The sequence below is a fragment of the Uloborus diversus genome, chromosome 5, assembly GCF_026930045.1.
Source record: "Uloborus diversus isolate 005 chromosome 5, Udiv.v.3.1, whole genome shotgun sequence".
NCBI classification, from domain to species: Eukaryota; Metazoa; Arthropoda; class Arachnida; order Araneae; family Uloboridae; genus Uloborus; species Uloborus diversus.
Genome location: NC_072735.1, coordinates 178,599,729 through 178,615,754, shown reverse-complemented (window position 1 = coordinate 178,615,754; position 16,026 = coordinate 178,599,729). Strand labels below are relative to the sequence as shown.

General features: G+C 32.7%; 1 protein-coding gene across 1 annotated transcript in view; it reads right to left on the bottom strand.

The window, feature by feature from the left end:
- LOC129222600 (golgin subfamily A member 2-like) overlaps window positions 1-15,307 on the bottom strand; it is a gene marked incomplete at its 5' end in the record, with an annotated part of 44,207 nt that extends 28,900 nt beyond the window's left edge. The window contains 3 exon segments of the mRNA XM_054857115.1: window positions 1,295-1,490; window positions 4,300-4,513; window positions 15,179-15,307. Coding sequence (XP_054713090.1) covers window positions 1,295-1,490; window positions 4,300-4,513; window positions 15,179-15,307 — 539 coding nt within the window.
- Window positions 15,308-16,026: the final 719 nt, after the last annotated feature.

Below are 16,026 nucleotides of genomic sequence, written 5' to 3'. Positions count from 1 at the left end.
CAATGGCCTAGCTAAGTTCCAATTATTTTACTCATAAATACAAAAAATTAAAAAATGTCTTGTTCAAGGAAATAAAAAAAAAAAAAAACTTTTAGTATTTAAAAACTAAGGCCAATTTAATATCAAAGTAGTAATTTTGTTAATTGTGCAAACAATCAACTATTTTAATGATTAGTGGGAATATGATATTAAGCTCTCTTAATTAAAGTATGACCTAAATAGAAGTTTTAAATGTATATTAAAGAATAGTATTTAGTAAATTTGAGGAAATACTGGCAATTTATAATTTTGTCAGACTGCCTAAAATTGATGTATTTCCCCTCCATCATTTATTTTCACCTCAGAAATAATGACATTTGATAAGGTGTGTCACGGAGGTGAAGAATTCTCCATTAATGTAGGCCTAATAGATACATTTTAAGGATTTTTTTTCTTCATTGCTACAATCTGCACATGTTAAGCACATGAAAACATGTTCACTTCTTATTTTTTACATTAATTTACATCCCTGAAATTCAAGTACATGGAGGTGAGAAATCAGAATAACCACACTAAGTTTTTAAAGCAAAATCTATCTTCTTTTTTATCGACAAAAATCTCACAACTACAATTATGGCTGAAAATGAACAAGAGGGCTCTCTTGTAACATGGTAAATAAAATTTGATGTCATCACTGCCACGTGTTAATGAGGAATGGCATTTTGTGTTTAGGTAACAGAAGTGAGAGTTTATTGTGTGACATGACTCCTTGTCCTACCAAAACGAACTAAAACACAACATCAAAAAATTAAATATGCTTTAACAATTAGTATTTGAGACACTCGTGACAGGAATACTAAATAAGTACATACTTTTAATTGAACAAATTATTAAGCAACATAAACAGTCACACAAGGTGTGTGACATTCCATGGAGGCGAGAATTCACATGCTGTGAACCAAAAATATACTAAAATAAAAATTATCATTAAAAAAATGTTGGCAGGTTTAAATAGATATAACTTTGATAAAATTAAAAAGCAATGTTAAATGAATTGTTCCTTAATTTTTTTTTTTTTTGTAAAAGGCATGTGACAGAAAAGTTACACTTTTTGAAGAATGACCCATATGTTTTCAATTTCGATGTTTGATGACTTACTATTATCATTTTTTTTTTAAATACTCCTCACTAATTTATCACCCTCTTGATGAGCCAAATTGCCCATTGCCTCCATGTTGGGAACCGCTGCTCCAGAGCACATATTGGGTGGTCTGATATTCATTTAACAGTATATCAGTGGCCGGAAAGTATGTACCTGCTTTCTGTTTGGCCGATTGTTGACTGAGGGAGAGCGAAGACTGCAGTTCCGTCTTCTCTGCAACCAGGATGCCGATGGTCTGGATGTGGACCTGGAGTTGGTCGTTCAAGCTCACCTGCTCCTTGTGGGATCGCTCCAACAGCTCTTTTTTCTCTTGCTCAAAGTTCAGCCCTAATCGCTTGTTTTTAGCTTTCTGAAAGATACATTTTGTAAGTGGCTATATACCCAGATAGGAAAACAAACCAAAAAAAAACCCCAGTAGACTCCCGATTATCTGCGAGCGGCATATCCGCGTCTTTTCACACTTTCAAAAATACTGTAATATATTGCACACATTTTGACTTAAAAAAATACAAAAACAATTTTTAGAAATTCCTATCTCTCTTCGCTCTTCCTCAAGGGCACCCATAAGCAAAATTTTAAGGGGGGGGGGGGCGGCTCAAATTTTTTTTCCATGGTTTAGTAGAATATTTTCCCATTGGAAACCGATTTCAGTACAGATTCGAGATATTGAAATTTGACATTTTAAATAACTTATTCATTAATGGATGGAAAATAAATTTTTATACATTTTTGCAAAGAAAAAAGCCTTAAAAGCAAGTAAGTTCTCAATTCTAAAGGAGGGGGGGCTTGAGCCCCCCTGCCCCCCTATATGGGCGCCCGTGCTCTCCCTTCCAAACACACTTAACCTATCATGGTCATCAAAACCATGGGCTAGTTGAAACCTGATTTGACCTACTAACATCGTGCTTTACTTCTACACTACTTACTGATTTTTAGATCTACACTATACAGTGCTTTAGATCTACACTACTTACTGGTTTTTAGATCTACACTACATAGTGCTTTAGATCTACACTACTTACTAATTTTAAGATCTACACTACATAGTGCTTTAGATCTACACTACTTACTGATTTTTAGGTCTACACTACATAGTGCTTTAGATCTACACTACTTACTGATTTTTAGATCTACACTACTTACTGATTTTTAAATCTACACTACTTACTGATTTTTAGATCTACACTACTTACTGATTTTTAGATCTACACTACTTATTGATTTTTAGATCTACACTACTTACTGATTTTTAGATCTACACGTGTGTAAATGAGTCACCGGACCAGTCTTAAAAAATCCCTCTCCTCTCTCCTGTGCATTTTCGGTGTAACTTAGCTTGATCTGTTGCAATTATATGCTTGCTAGTTTTGCTCGCATATGTGCTTAATCAGTTTGAAAAAATGAGTGATCTTTTAAAGTTTTTTTACATGCATTATTTATACACTGTTATTGATTCAGCTATTGTTTAAATGTATGCGAATGTTATTGATCCTTTTAAGCTATTATCTTTTTAAGTTATTTATCTGCGCTTACTCTGTCATCTTACTCCACGGATACTTGGGAGTTTACAGTATACATTATAAAAAAATTTAAAATCTTGACCATGAAATGTAATAATCAGCAATATTGCAATACATGATGTATATAACAGAAATATTTAGATTACAAACATATCCTGCAAGTCAAAGGCATTGGAAGCAAGTGTCCTGATAAAATTTGAAGCAAATGAAAGTTATTTTTAAACTTAACACTTTTGGATATGATACATGAAAAATGACAAGATTTTTATTACAATTCACTGAATCGGAAAAAAAAAAAAACACATTGAACTTGCTCAAATGTGTCAATCTAAAATTTTCATACCATATGACTGGAAACACAAACAATGGGATTAATAATTTTCTGTGCAGTAAACTGAATGGACAAAAGAATTTTAAATGCTCAAAAATAAAAATAAAATAAAATAAAATAAAAACAAATAAGTAATTTAAATTTTTTGAAGAGTTCATTTTAAAGTTTAACTTGCAAATAATGGGATGTTAATAAAAAGATCTTTCATAAGTATTTTCATAGTAGGATTCACTTCAGCCATATGAGTCTGCTTCTGCTAATTTTTTGCAATACCGTTTTTCAATTTATGGGTTTAAAATCTTCACTCACAATTAAGATTCTACCTGATTATATCTATATGGATATTTATATAATTTAACAGTTACACAGGGCTAGGCACAGTTTAGAGTCTTCAAAATAGTGCAAAAAGTGACCATCAGCTTTTATTACATGAACAGTAATAGGGATCCTACTTCAGAACAGAAATCAAAATAAAACACTTTATTTTCTGCAGCCCTATGGCATCGCAACTCAGGTTTCTTTCTGGGATTCTTGGAAAATAGTACACTTTTCAGACTTTACGTATCCTTAGGATTTATACTTGGGTCTTGAAAATCTCAGAAATAAATGGGAAACTCGACAAAATTTATAAAGACTGTAATAAAATGGAAATTGTAACCAAAATAAAATTTAATTTAAAAATAAGGATGAATCATAAAAGCTTAAATGTGTAAATGTTAAGCAAAATATAAAAATTGGTAGGTATAAACTATCGAAATAACTGCTCTTAAAATATAAGTATTTACAAAGATTCAAGATGGGTCATTTTCCTTAGCAGTAAATTAGAGTTTCATCAGAAGAAAAGTACCGTCAGCTTTGAAAAGAAGGAAAATGGGGAGGGGGCGGGGAAGCAGAAAACAACTTATTAAATATTTAATGGGTATAATTTTTAAAAAGGTGAGTTCAAATCATTTACAAACATAAGTAGTTTTCCTTAACAATTAATTTGCCTAGAAAAAGTACAATAAGAAGCAGACAAGATATTTTCTTATTCAAAAATGAGAAAGTAAAAAAATGAGCAAAAAACAAGATAAAATTTTATTTTTCTTTAAATGACTTTCAGAACTATTAAAGAATGCTCTATGAAAGAATAATTAAGAAATTTGATTCAAAATAAAGCACTAAAGAGGTTTCTTAGTGACAGGTCACTGAAATCGAGCATCTTGAAAGATGTAAGGGAACCCCGAGATATGATTAATGCGATTTTGTTCGAAAATAAGCACATTAACATGAAACAAAAAAAAAAAAAAAAGGATCCCGTCACTCACCAGTTCCTGTAACTGAAAATGCAAGTGGTCATTAGACTGCTGCAAATTATTCACTAGTAAGGCGAGCTCCTGATTCCTCTTCTCCAGTGACTTATTGGTCGAGTGGGTCACTCCATCTTCGTCGATGTTCCCATTCACGAAGGCATTGGTTTCAGACATCAGACCATTCACCTGCAGGGAGATCTGCCGCAAGCTCTCGGTCGAAGAGAACTCCCTGAGTCCCAAGAGAAAGAGCTCAATCATGATTTCATTAAAAAAAAACCAATAATATGAAAAAAAGGAAAAATTAATTTGAATTTTGACATTTTGAATTAAAATTATGTTTTTCGCAATCACGAGTGTGTGTATGTAGGCGTGTGTGTTTTGTGTGTGGGGGGTATGTGTGTTTGTGTGTAAGGGGTATGTGTATGTGTGTGTAAGCATGTGTGTTTGTGTCTGTGTGTTGGCATGAATGTGTGGGTAGTTGTGTGCATGTGTGTGTGTATGTGTAGGTGTGTGTATGTATGCGTGTGTCTATGTGTTTGTGTATGTGTGTAGGTGTGTGTGTGTAGTTGTGTATGTATGCGCGTTTGTGCAGGATATGGATGCAACCTGGAGACTGCTTTTGCTATAGAAGCAGCATCGGGAGGAGCCGGTCGACAGTCATGCTGGGGAGGGTGCTGGTGGGAAAATAAAATGATAGGACGCCAAAAACAGTCAAGTGAGAACAATAAGCAATCGTGATTGCTCAATAACACAATGGACAACAACAGCATTTTTTAAAAAAATTTTAATACAATCAGAATGACCTAAAAACAGCAGAAAACATTTTTCGTCTCTTCTCAGAGCAATATTTTAAAAGTTATTTAGAACTAAAAATAGATTAGTTTCGTTTTCCACTGAAACGAGGAATTACATGACTCTCCAAGAAGTGCCGTGGGATGTGCCTCGCTTTGCAATTGCTTAACGTCTTTCTTTGATGTCCGTGTGTTTTAGGTATTTCTGTGCTTAGTTCAGGTATTTACTTGGGAAAATTTTGTATTTATTGGGTGAATGTTAAAGGTCAAGATTTACGGTCGCCACTCGCCACGTGGCGACTCAGTTTTCAAAATTGGCGACCCCAAAAAATTTCTACAGTCGCCAACTTTTTTTGGGGGTTATTTTTATTTTAGATCCCAAGAAAAAAATTCACTCCACAGATGCATCAGTTCAATAAGGATTCACCGATAGAGACCGTACTCCGACTGAATGTTGTTTATTTTACAAAGCTTGCATGTACTTTCTCTCTGCCTGCCTGTATGTTGGTTATTTTAGGTTGCTTGAATGTTCCTCTTACACGATTCAGGCCATGTAAAAAAAGCAAGAATACAGTGAATTAGGAAACTATTTGCACAAGATCAGAGCGTTTGCTCCTCTGTCTTGACTCTTTGTTTTTCAAGTAATTAGCGTACTATAATCGTGATTTCAAGAAGAAATCACTATATTTTAGATTATATTTCAGATAAATTTTGATTATACCTTCAAAGTAATTACCTTTTCACGTTTTTAGTTTAGTTACTCAAATGGTGTATTAAATTCAAACTTTTATTTTTTTACATCGTATTATACACTGCCTCGGATTATACGAAGCTTTTTTTTTCCCTTCAGGCCCATTTAGAACCTGCAGATTATAGACCGCCCGCCGATAATACGCAGGAAAATATGGTTATTAAATTACAGGGTTCGTACGCTCCGGGAAAACCTGTAATTGTCTCGGATGTTGACATAGATAAAAATGTTAGTGAAATTTCAAATTTTGCCCCAAAAATGTTTTTTCCAGGGAATTTTGTACCTTGAGTTCTAATCTTCGTTTTTATCGATGTTTCCTGAAAAAAAAAAAAAGTTTTGAGGCAAAATGACGCTGGTAATAAAATAAAAACGGCAACCCCCCCCCCCAAAAAAAAGCTTCCGAGGTGCTATTTTAGCCCCTCAATAGTTCCAAAGAAAAAAATTCCTAGGGTGAACAGGAATTATGCACAAATTTAACGGGAGAGGAACATTTTCCTGCATCTAAAGCACAAGCCTGCGGATGGTAGGGTCAATTGGAAAAATCGTTTTTTAATCGAAAAGTCGATTCAGCTAAGAATGAAACGTAGTCGCCATTTTTGGTCATTCATAAGATGGAAGTAGATTTGATGCTTAAATGCCTAAGTTTCCGAAAACAAAGCAGAATTGGATGTTTTCTTTAACTGCAAACTAATGAAAACAATGCAAAATGTGCTGCAACTTGTTGTTGTTGTTTTTTTTAATTTTATTTTAAATATGTACTTTTCTTGAGAAATGAGAATTTTTGTTCTTAAAACTTAATCTTATCCTCATTGCCTTGGACGCAAATGTGCTAAAAACTTTTCAACTGAATTGTAGTTTCATGAAGATTTATTATTTTTAAATTGTTTTCATGCTACAAATTCAAAAAATTATTTCTTAATTTTTGTCGTAGCCGCCATATTTGGTCGTTCCCAAGATGGCAGTACACAAGACTTTTTAAGTGCCTAAGTTTACGAAAATGGCATTGGATATTTATTGCAATGCAAACTATTGATAACAATGCAAAATGTGCCCTTTTTGCCAGGGTAATTCGTAATTATTTTCTGGAAAAATGCAAAATTTTATCTCCAGAACATTTTTTAAATTCTGATTTAGACGCCTATGTGCTAAAAACTGTCTATTTTGTCTTATAATTGTAATTTTTTAAGGATAAATTATTATTTATAGCTACTTTTATGCTACAAATTCAAAAATCGTAAATTTTTTTACTTAGTCGCCATATTTGCTCGTTTGCGAGATGGAAGTAGATAAAAATTTACAAAAACATAATTAGATGTTTATCTCAATGTCTATTGAAAGTCTATTGAAAGTAAATGTGCAAAAACGAAAATTTTTAATTTTAATGCAAAAATCCTTTATATGCAATCGGAAAAAAAAATTGATTATTGACATTAGCCTATGATCGACGGATGTTGACTTTTGTTAGAATGCATTATATGGTATACCCATCGATGCAACAAGTTAATCATATTTATACTGAAAACTAGCTTATAAAAGCTTTGTACTTTGCTCAATATGTTTTGTGTAACATACTAATAACAAAATAAAAAGAATCGTAAATCAAAAGCGGAGAAAGATTGCTGCCGATTAAACAGCAAAACGCTAATATGAATGGCATGTGGCATCAAAAAAAACGTTAAAATAAGTTGAAAGTACTTTGTTTTTAACAAATACTAAAACAATATTGAACAAAATGTTTTTAAAAATTTTTTTTTAAAAACTTAAATTGTAACAGAAATTTTTTTTAAAAAATCCAAGGTTTTTTTTTTTTTTTTTCAAGTGGAAAATTCTGATGCATTGCTACTTTGAACAATTTTGACAATTTTGAAAATATTGTTACTTACTTAATTTTGAATGAAGCGAGTAACCTGGAATTTTCTAAAAAATAACCTGGAAAAGTAGGGGATTTTTTTTTAACCAAAAGTGTATGAACCCTGTACTTTTTTCAAATTCTCTTTCTAAAACAGTTTTATGTTTTGCTTTAAATCTTGTTCTGAAAGTATGAAAAAAAAAAACACCATAATGTATGTTTTTTTTACATAAACCCTCGAAGGTCGTTCCGATCCTATCTGATTCCCAATTAACTCAAACAGCCTTTATTCTGAAAATTATCAAAATAAGAAAACAAATTAGATAATTTAAAACTTGAAAAGGCAACTTGTTTTTGACTGCACAAAGCACCCCCCACCAGCCACCACGCTCTCCGTTTTATCATTTGCCATAGCCAATGTTTCATGTTGTCCTTAAATCCTGTATTTCATTAAAAATCCTATACATCATTAAAAATAGAAAGAAAAAAAAAACTTTTCTTCTATAAACTGTATCTTATATTTCTACTGTCATGTGGACGCTAATACTCATGATCGATTAGGAATATGTTCCATTGAAAATTGTTCAAACAACAGGGGCTCGTTTCTATTTATTCAAATAACTGTTGTAATTTTTTAATCTTCAATAGCATCAGATTGAAATATAAGCCAAATAGTCAGTCCTTTGATCGTTTTCTCTTCATAGTCATCCTAACATGGCGACGCTGCATATGGAACGTAGTCGCCATGTTTGGTCATACTCTTAGTTCAAATAATGCAAAAATAATGTTTTTTTTTTTTTTTTTTGAAAATATATTCTTGATAAATGTCAAATTGTATATTACTGGAGGAGGTTTGTAGTTAAAAATTTTTATTCAAAAAAAAAAAACACTAATAACCTTAATTATTGAAAAAATTCAAATCATATGTTTATCTAATATTTTTTCTATTCCCTTCGTTAGATTTTTTTACAATTAATTCTTTTCATTAAACTAGCTACCTGAAAAGTGCATGTTGATTTTCAGTGCCATGGCGTTTGCAATGATTTACAAAAATATTTTAAGGGAATTTGTTGTTTTTATGGGAAATTTTTTTTTTTTTCACTGTGGGACCATGGTATTGTGTACACTACTTTATTTTTGGTTTAATGATTTTTTTTCTTATGAAACTTTAAAATGGGTGGAATAAACCATTTGCTTCAGGACTTCCCAACCTTCACCCGATGCCTCTTATATTTCCATGATTAATATAATTTATATTTCTTGTTAGCATTCCTTTAGCATCACTTTCATAATATTTGTTCCAAAAAATAAAAATTGAAATCCCCCACCCCCATTATCGTACTAGAGCGCTGTTTACGAAACCCGGTAATACTGGTGGCCACCAAGTTTTTTGAGTCTGGTGGCCATTGGCCACTTGAAAATTTTCTAAATCTTGAGGTCTAGTGAATGTTATCAGTTTCCAAACCACATCTTAACTCCCCCCCCCCCCAAAAAAAAAACCCATCTACTGTATATTCAGAAGAAACTGTTCCATTCTTTCCCGGTGCTTGCTTGCGCTATTGTTCAAATTTTCGAGAATTCTCTCAATTTACCCTAGGGAAGCGAAGAATGTACGGATTAAAGGTGAGTTACACTTTCCAGGAATTTGGAGAGATTGCACATCTGCAGGTGGTTACTTGAGACATTTGTTTTAGATGAACAGAAGGCATCACATAACAATGAACCTTGAATCAAAGAACTGATCTTAATATATCATTGAATCCTAAATATTTCACTGAATTATTATAGTCAAGGAATTGATCTTGCTTTGAAAGCATATTAATGCGGGCAGAAATTCAATTAATTTCACACATCAAATATAGAAATTATTTCAAGAGTTATGAAAAGTGATTTACCAACTTTCTTTTCTTTCTTTTTATGCTCAAAAATAAGACAGAACTATCGACTTGTCCATACTTAATTTCGTTTAAACATTGAGTAATACGAAAAATTATTTTTATAGTTTATATGTCCTATGTTCCATTAAGGTTACTAATTTTTCGAATTTCTCACAACTTCAACAATAACTTTTGAGGCCCTTTCTTACATTTTTATAAATATTAATTTGTGTCTTTTTTTTGCATTAATTTTAAGAACCGAAAACAATGTGCAAAACTTGTTTTAAAGAAATTATAATACCTTAAAATTACTCAAGCTGAAAGTTATATTTTCATTCAATTTTAGTTTTCCTTTAAAATTATGAAAAGTAGTATTATTTTAAAATTGATATTTCCAACAAATGCTCGTAGGGTAAATTAAAATCAAGAAAAAAAAAAAAAAATAAATAAATAAAAAAAAAAAGAAAAGAAAAAAAAAACTATTCAAATTTTCTGTAATTTTGGAAATCTCTGTAGGAACACCAAAATATTTACTATTTATAATAATGCATATTTTTACAAAAACATTTAAAAAATGAAACGGTATTTACTTATTTTTGTTGTTATATCCTTTGTCCACAATCTGTAGCTTTTTTGAAGAACTTGAATATTTTAAAAAGAAATTGAACTAGAACTGACTGAACTATCACATTTTGCATCAAACAACATCTCAGATATTCTAATGTATTTTTTCTATAAATTATTTTTTTTCGCACACATGTTTTTGGCATTAAAATAACGTGTTTCGTTTTTCTTAATTTGCTTACAATTTTTTCCTGGTTTAACAGCAATATTGAAAGGAATTTTGCAGTAAATCAGTGCCATAAATTTTTAAATTTAACTTTAAAAACATTGTATTTGAATTGAAAGGGAAGATTTAAAAAAAAATCGTGTGATGGCAGTGAAACCACAAACTTATTAACTTTACAGCCCATGCGTCTCTAATTTCTAATTTATAGTAATTATCCCGACACATTGAGCACTTACTTAAAAAATAAACCAAAAAATCGCACCTCTGAGCCTCCATATACATCTGATTTCAGCTGAAAAAAATATATGCTTGTTTGTAACATTTTATTTTCTGCAAATTATAGATGTCAGATTTCTAGAGTACTTGTTCCTTTGCACAATAATCTTTGAAAATGGAAAAAGTGTTCAAAATATTAAATGTACATATAACAAAATAAAGAAATTTAGAGGATCATCAGCATTAAACTGTCATTGAAAAACATATTGTGAGAGGAAAGGGGCGCGGTGTGTACATTGGCACAAATGATGTCAGGCCAATCAGGGGTTGTTTCTTCTTGCAGCGCTTTGAGGGAAATTACAATGCTTAATCTTTACTAATAATAAAGCAGAAAGTCTCTCTGTCCGGAGGATGTCTGGATGTCTGTGACATGCATAGCGCCTAAACCGTTCGGCCGATTTTCATGAAATTTGGCACAAAGTTAGTATGTAGCATGGGGGTGTGCACCTCGAAGCGATTTTTCGAAAATTCGATGTGGTTCTTTTTTTATTCCAATTTTAAGAAAAAAACTATCATAAATTACGAAATTATCATAACGTGGAACCGTAACATGGGCACAAGTCAATTGGCGAGATACGAAATTATCATAACGTGGAACTGTAACGTGGGTACAAGCCAATTGGCGAGAAATTTCACCATACATTATTCGTAAATATACAGGCGAACCAAAAGACCTTTAATTTTTCTATTACGGGCGAAGCCGTGCGGGTGCCACTAGTAAGTAATAAATGAATTTTTGTGCAGAAAAAGAATTGGATTTTCGGATTCAGGAGAACATTTTTGATAAGTTAGCATAAAAATTTGGAAAATTTATGAGATGCTGTTGTTGTACATTGATATTCAATGATAAATCATTTCATGAGACATAAGGAAAGAAATCAAGATAAAGGATTATTGCTTCTTTTTTTTTTACTTATCTCGAAATTGTGTGGCAGGGCTAGACAATCCGTATAAATCCAAATACCTTTAAGAAGACCAGGGAATATTATGGGCTGCAAAGGACCTCATCTTTTGCAAATCCCAAGCAAGTCAAGATGTGAGCAGGTGAGGCCTCACCAGCCATAGACTACTAATAAGAATAGGCCAAGCTATGGCAATCCTTTTGCTGCTCATAAACCAAACCATGTGACTCGTTGATATCCTAGCAACAGCGGGCGTTGATCGTAGCAGATGATCAACGCCAGCGAGAAATAAAATAAATAGAATTGATGGAACACGGAAGAATGATCTTTTATGGAGCCCGATTTGTAAATTTGTTATTCTAAGTTGTTTATATTTTGTTAATATAGTGAGTTATTCGTTTAGATAGTATTGTGCATTTTCTTTAGTCAATTTCAATAACTCTCTAAGCAATTAAAGATGCAAGCGCCCAAAAAGAATTGGCAATTGATTTTTAGCTACAATTTCAATTTTAAGATACCGATTAGTACATTTTTGCGTTAACGCAAAACGTTTACCCCAATGCTGACGTAGCAGTTCCGAATGAAATAAAAGTTACCGAAAACTGTGATCAAAAACTAATTACTAATGTCAAAATAATGCACAACTAAAAGAAAAACAGTTCAATCTCTGCACCGGGGAAAGAAAAGAGAAAGTAATGAAAGTCGATTCCGTCTTAAAATACATGTCGAGTGCCAAACTATAGATAATGCCGCCATCTAGCAACCATCCTGCCAAAGTTTTCGCCAAGCCTTCCACCAGTCGCATGATGTATCCATGAACCAATTTTTTCATCAGCAAGTCAGGGAAAGCTCGGTCTACTCTTATTATTAGTCTATGTCACCAGCAGAACACCAGTGGCATTCTGGAAAGGGATTGAGACACCCAAAAAACCAGAGGGCTCTCCTGTGTCCACTCATTGTTGCTCTAGGAAGCTTTTCGTGCATTAGAGTTACTGGTTTCTGTTTGTAGAAGATTATCTGATTCCAGGCAGACTCAACATATTGAAATTTTTGAGAAGGAAAGGACGGATCTCAAAGGAAATTTTACCCAAAATCAACAAAAACCACATCCACTTATATGTAAAAATATTTTTTCAACTGTCCTAAATGATGAGCCAGGCTCTGGGACTATTAAATTATCACAAGGTTTGGTATTCTTTATTTCTGGTGAAAATAGTGGAATTAGAATAGGCGAAAGGTTGGCGAATCGCTTTGGGGGTATCTTGACTGTATTTTGCTTTGTGTGCTGCTGGTCTCTAGAGAAGAGCAGTAACAGGACTGTTTGTTTTCCACATTCTGCTGTTCGGTAAATCCCTGTTTTATGACTAATTTTACATTCAGAAAATTATAATAAAAACCATACGTAAAACAATTTTCAGCATTTTAAATTCTCATTAAAACATGCTACTATTTTTAGTAATATTTTAAAATACATCCTCATTTTAATTGGCTTAATTAAATAGATTAATGTCACATAAGTTGCAAGGGTAAAGATTTAATAAAACAAGATCACACGATCATAAAACAAACTAATAGTACAGGATGTCCGAAAAGTCCTGGACAGTGGACACCTTTTAAAAACTCATAGAAATTGCCATATGAATGTGTGGTTTGCGACAAAATACTTCAAAGGTTTAAGAATTTTTTATGACAACGTAAAAAAACAAAAAAGAAAAAAAAGAAACAGAAAAAAGTGATTATAAGTTATCGCCGTATCGTCTTCCGTATCTGTAGGAAAAACAAATGTCATGTGAGAAGTTTAATCATTTCATTAAACAGATAGCAATACACTTCATTACCAGGGTTCGATGTGCGTAGTTTATGGACATGAGATGCACTTATGCACGCAATATACTACAAGGTTTTTTTTCAAGGTCCGATTCATCGCGGAATGAAAACCAGAAAGTCAAGCCGATTATGGTGTGAGTAGATTTGTTGCGCAGTCTCTTAAGTAAGATTGTGCAGTGCATCAGGTTGCGGCGGTTATTTTGGAGCACGCAGTGAACGAGGAAACATGCCTCGAACAATTGCATCTTCCGCCAAGTGTGAAGTGTGTGCTATAATTCGATTTCTGAATGCTGAAAAAAAGGGTGACTCGGAACAAACGTACAGAATAGTTGTCATCAGGCATAGTCCTTCTGCACGATAATGCGTGCACACACACTGCTGCTTTAACCAAAAATCTCCTGCAGCAGTTTCGCTGGACAGTGTTTGACCATCCTCCAAACAGCCCTGACCTGGCGCGTTTTCAGATTACCATCTCTTTGGTCACATGAAACGCTGACAATGAGGACAGACGTTTGGCTCCGACACCGTGCTGCAGACCAGCGTACAGAATTGGCTGAAAGCTTAGGCGGCTGCCTTCTATGATGAAGATATCGAAAAACTGGTACCATGCTGCAACAAATGCCTTAATCGGAGCTGCGACTACGTCGAGAAGTAGTTGGAAGGTGTATGTACATATTCCAAATAAAGAGTTTCCATTGTCTTTGTTGTCTTCATTTCGTGATCTATCGGACCTTGAAAAAAAAAAAATCTCGTACAAACATCGATCATTTTAAATGATCAGGTATTTTTATTTGAACACATATATTTTCCATATAAGGAACATCTATGTAGTTCTTAATTAAAGCAGCATACCAAGCTAAGAAAGCAAATAACTTCCGGAAAGGAAATCTCCCAAAAATAGAAAGGAAGTTGAGTGAACTTGGGTAAAATAAAGAAATACAGCATGGATAGATAACTGCCGACTTAGTAATACTGCATTCAAGTGAAAAAGTGCGTAACTTATCAAGTTAAAAAAAATTTAAATTCATATGTATTTCTATGTCATCAAGTATTAGTTGACGATCACAATGCACTTGCAAGAATATTCTTTACCAACAAACAGACATAAACTTGGTATATATGTTCTGAAAGCAAAGAACCAGAATATTATAGATGCAGAATCTTAGAGGCAGGCAGAAAAGGGGAGACTAACATTTTCCAGTATCCTTAAATATCAGGAAAGCCCATTCAGCTCAAAAGTAATTCAAAATGTAGCAATAAAGGACCTTGTTTTATGGAACTGTTTAGTTGATATCGGTTTCATGCTTGCTGCTCAAGCAAATGTTCATTTATTTTTGAGAGAGAGATTGAGAGAAATAAAAGAGGTAGAATTTTTCTTGCATTCCAATATTCTAACAGTTTAGTTTTTTTAATTTGTATCTTTCAAGCACCTTTTATCACAAGGATCAAATATGCAAACTTTTTACAATTCAAAATGCATTCGAGATAATTACAACTGTTGAAGGGAAAAAAAAGCATTAACTGAAATCTTTTTCTTCTTTTAAATCAAAATGTCGTTAAAGTGCAAAAATGAGACAAAGAAAAACTTTTATACCGTTGAATACCACTTTAACGACGTCCAAGAGACCGGCAAAATCATTTTACTGCAATGAAATTTCATTAAACTGACATTATGAATTGATATTGTCCCTACATAATTTGAAGTAGGGATTACCAAAATCTTTACAAAGTAATGGATTTTGCTAAATTGGATTCAACTGTTATTAAAAAAAGTAGCAACAATTGGAAAACAAACTAAAATAGAGATCATGTTCAAAGCTCTATTTCTTACTTGACTGTGGATAAATCGAGATCAGATTTTGACTTCGAAGCAGCGTTCAAACTGGCATTTTTGTCATCACTGGAATTTGTGACATCACCAGGGGAGGAATTATCATTCAGGGCAGTAATGCTGGAACTTCTGAAATATTTTTGAAAAAAATTAACATATTGAACAACTTTCAAAAACTGTACCACACAAATATTTTCCATATAAGGAATATATCGAACCTCCATATATCGAACTTCCACATATCGAAATTTTTTACATATTGATATCCCAGCAAATTTCTATGTTCATTACATAGAAAAATTGTTCCTATATATTGAAAAAATCTCTATATATCAAATTTTTTTTCGAGACAGTTATAGATTTTTCTTCCCACTTGTGACTGCTTGTCTCATAAAAATGAAGGTTAGGGGAGAAAATTATGTTCACTAAAGGTTGCTACGAAACTTATAAGGAATCTGGGGTTGAGGGAGTGTGAGGTCGTTGTTTCGTTCTGGAGTTCCTCAACTCCCTCAAGTTTATGTCAAATCTTAGTTATAACACGTAACATTGTAAAATCAGTTTCAAGTTCTCTCTTTTGTCTGTTGATTATCATTCCTAGTCTTTTTAGCTGCAGTAAAAATCATTCAAGTTAAGTAGATTGATTTTTTACTTTGCTTTCGATTACATTATCAAAACGAAATTCCCCTAATGTTGCGGATCAAGTTGAATTGAATAAGAATAAAAATGTATGAAGGCGCAAAAATGTAATTTCTGTTATTTTTTTAATTACAAACTTTTATTTATTCTGATGCTCGTATCAATTATAAATTGGGTTTTATACATGTAAATTAGCTTTAATCTAATTAGCT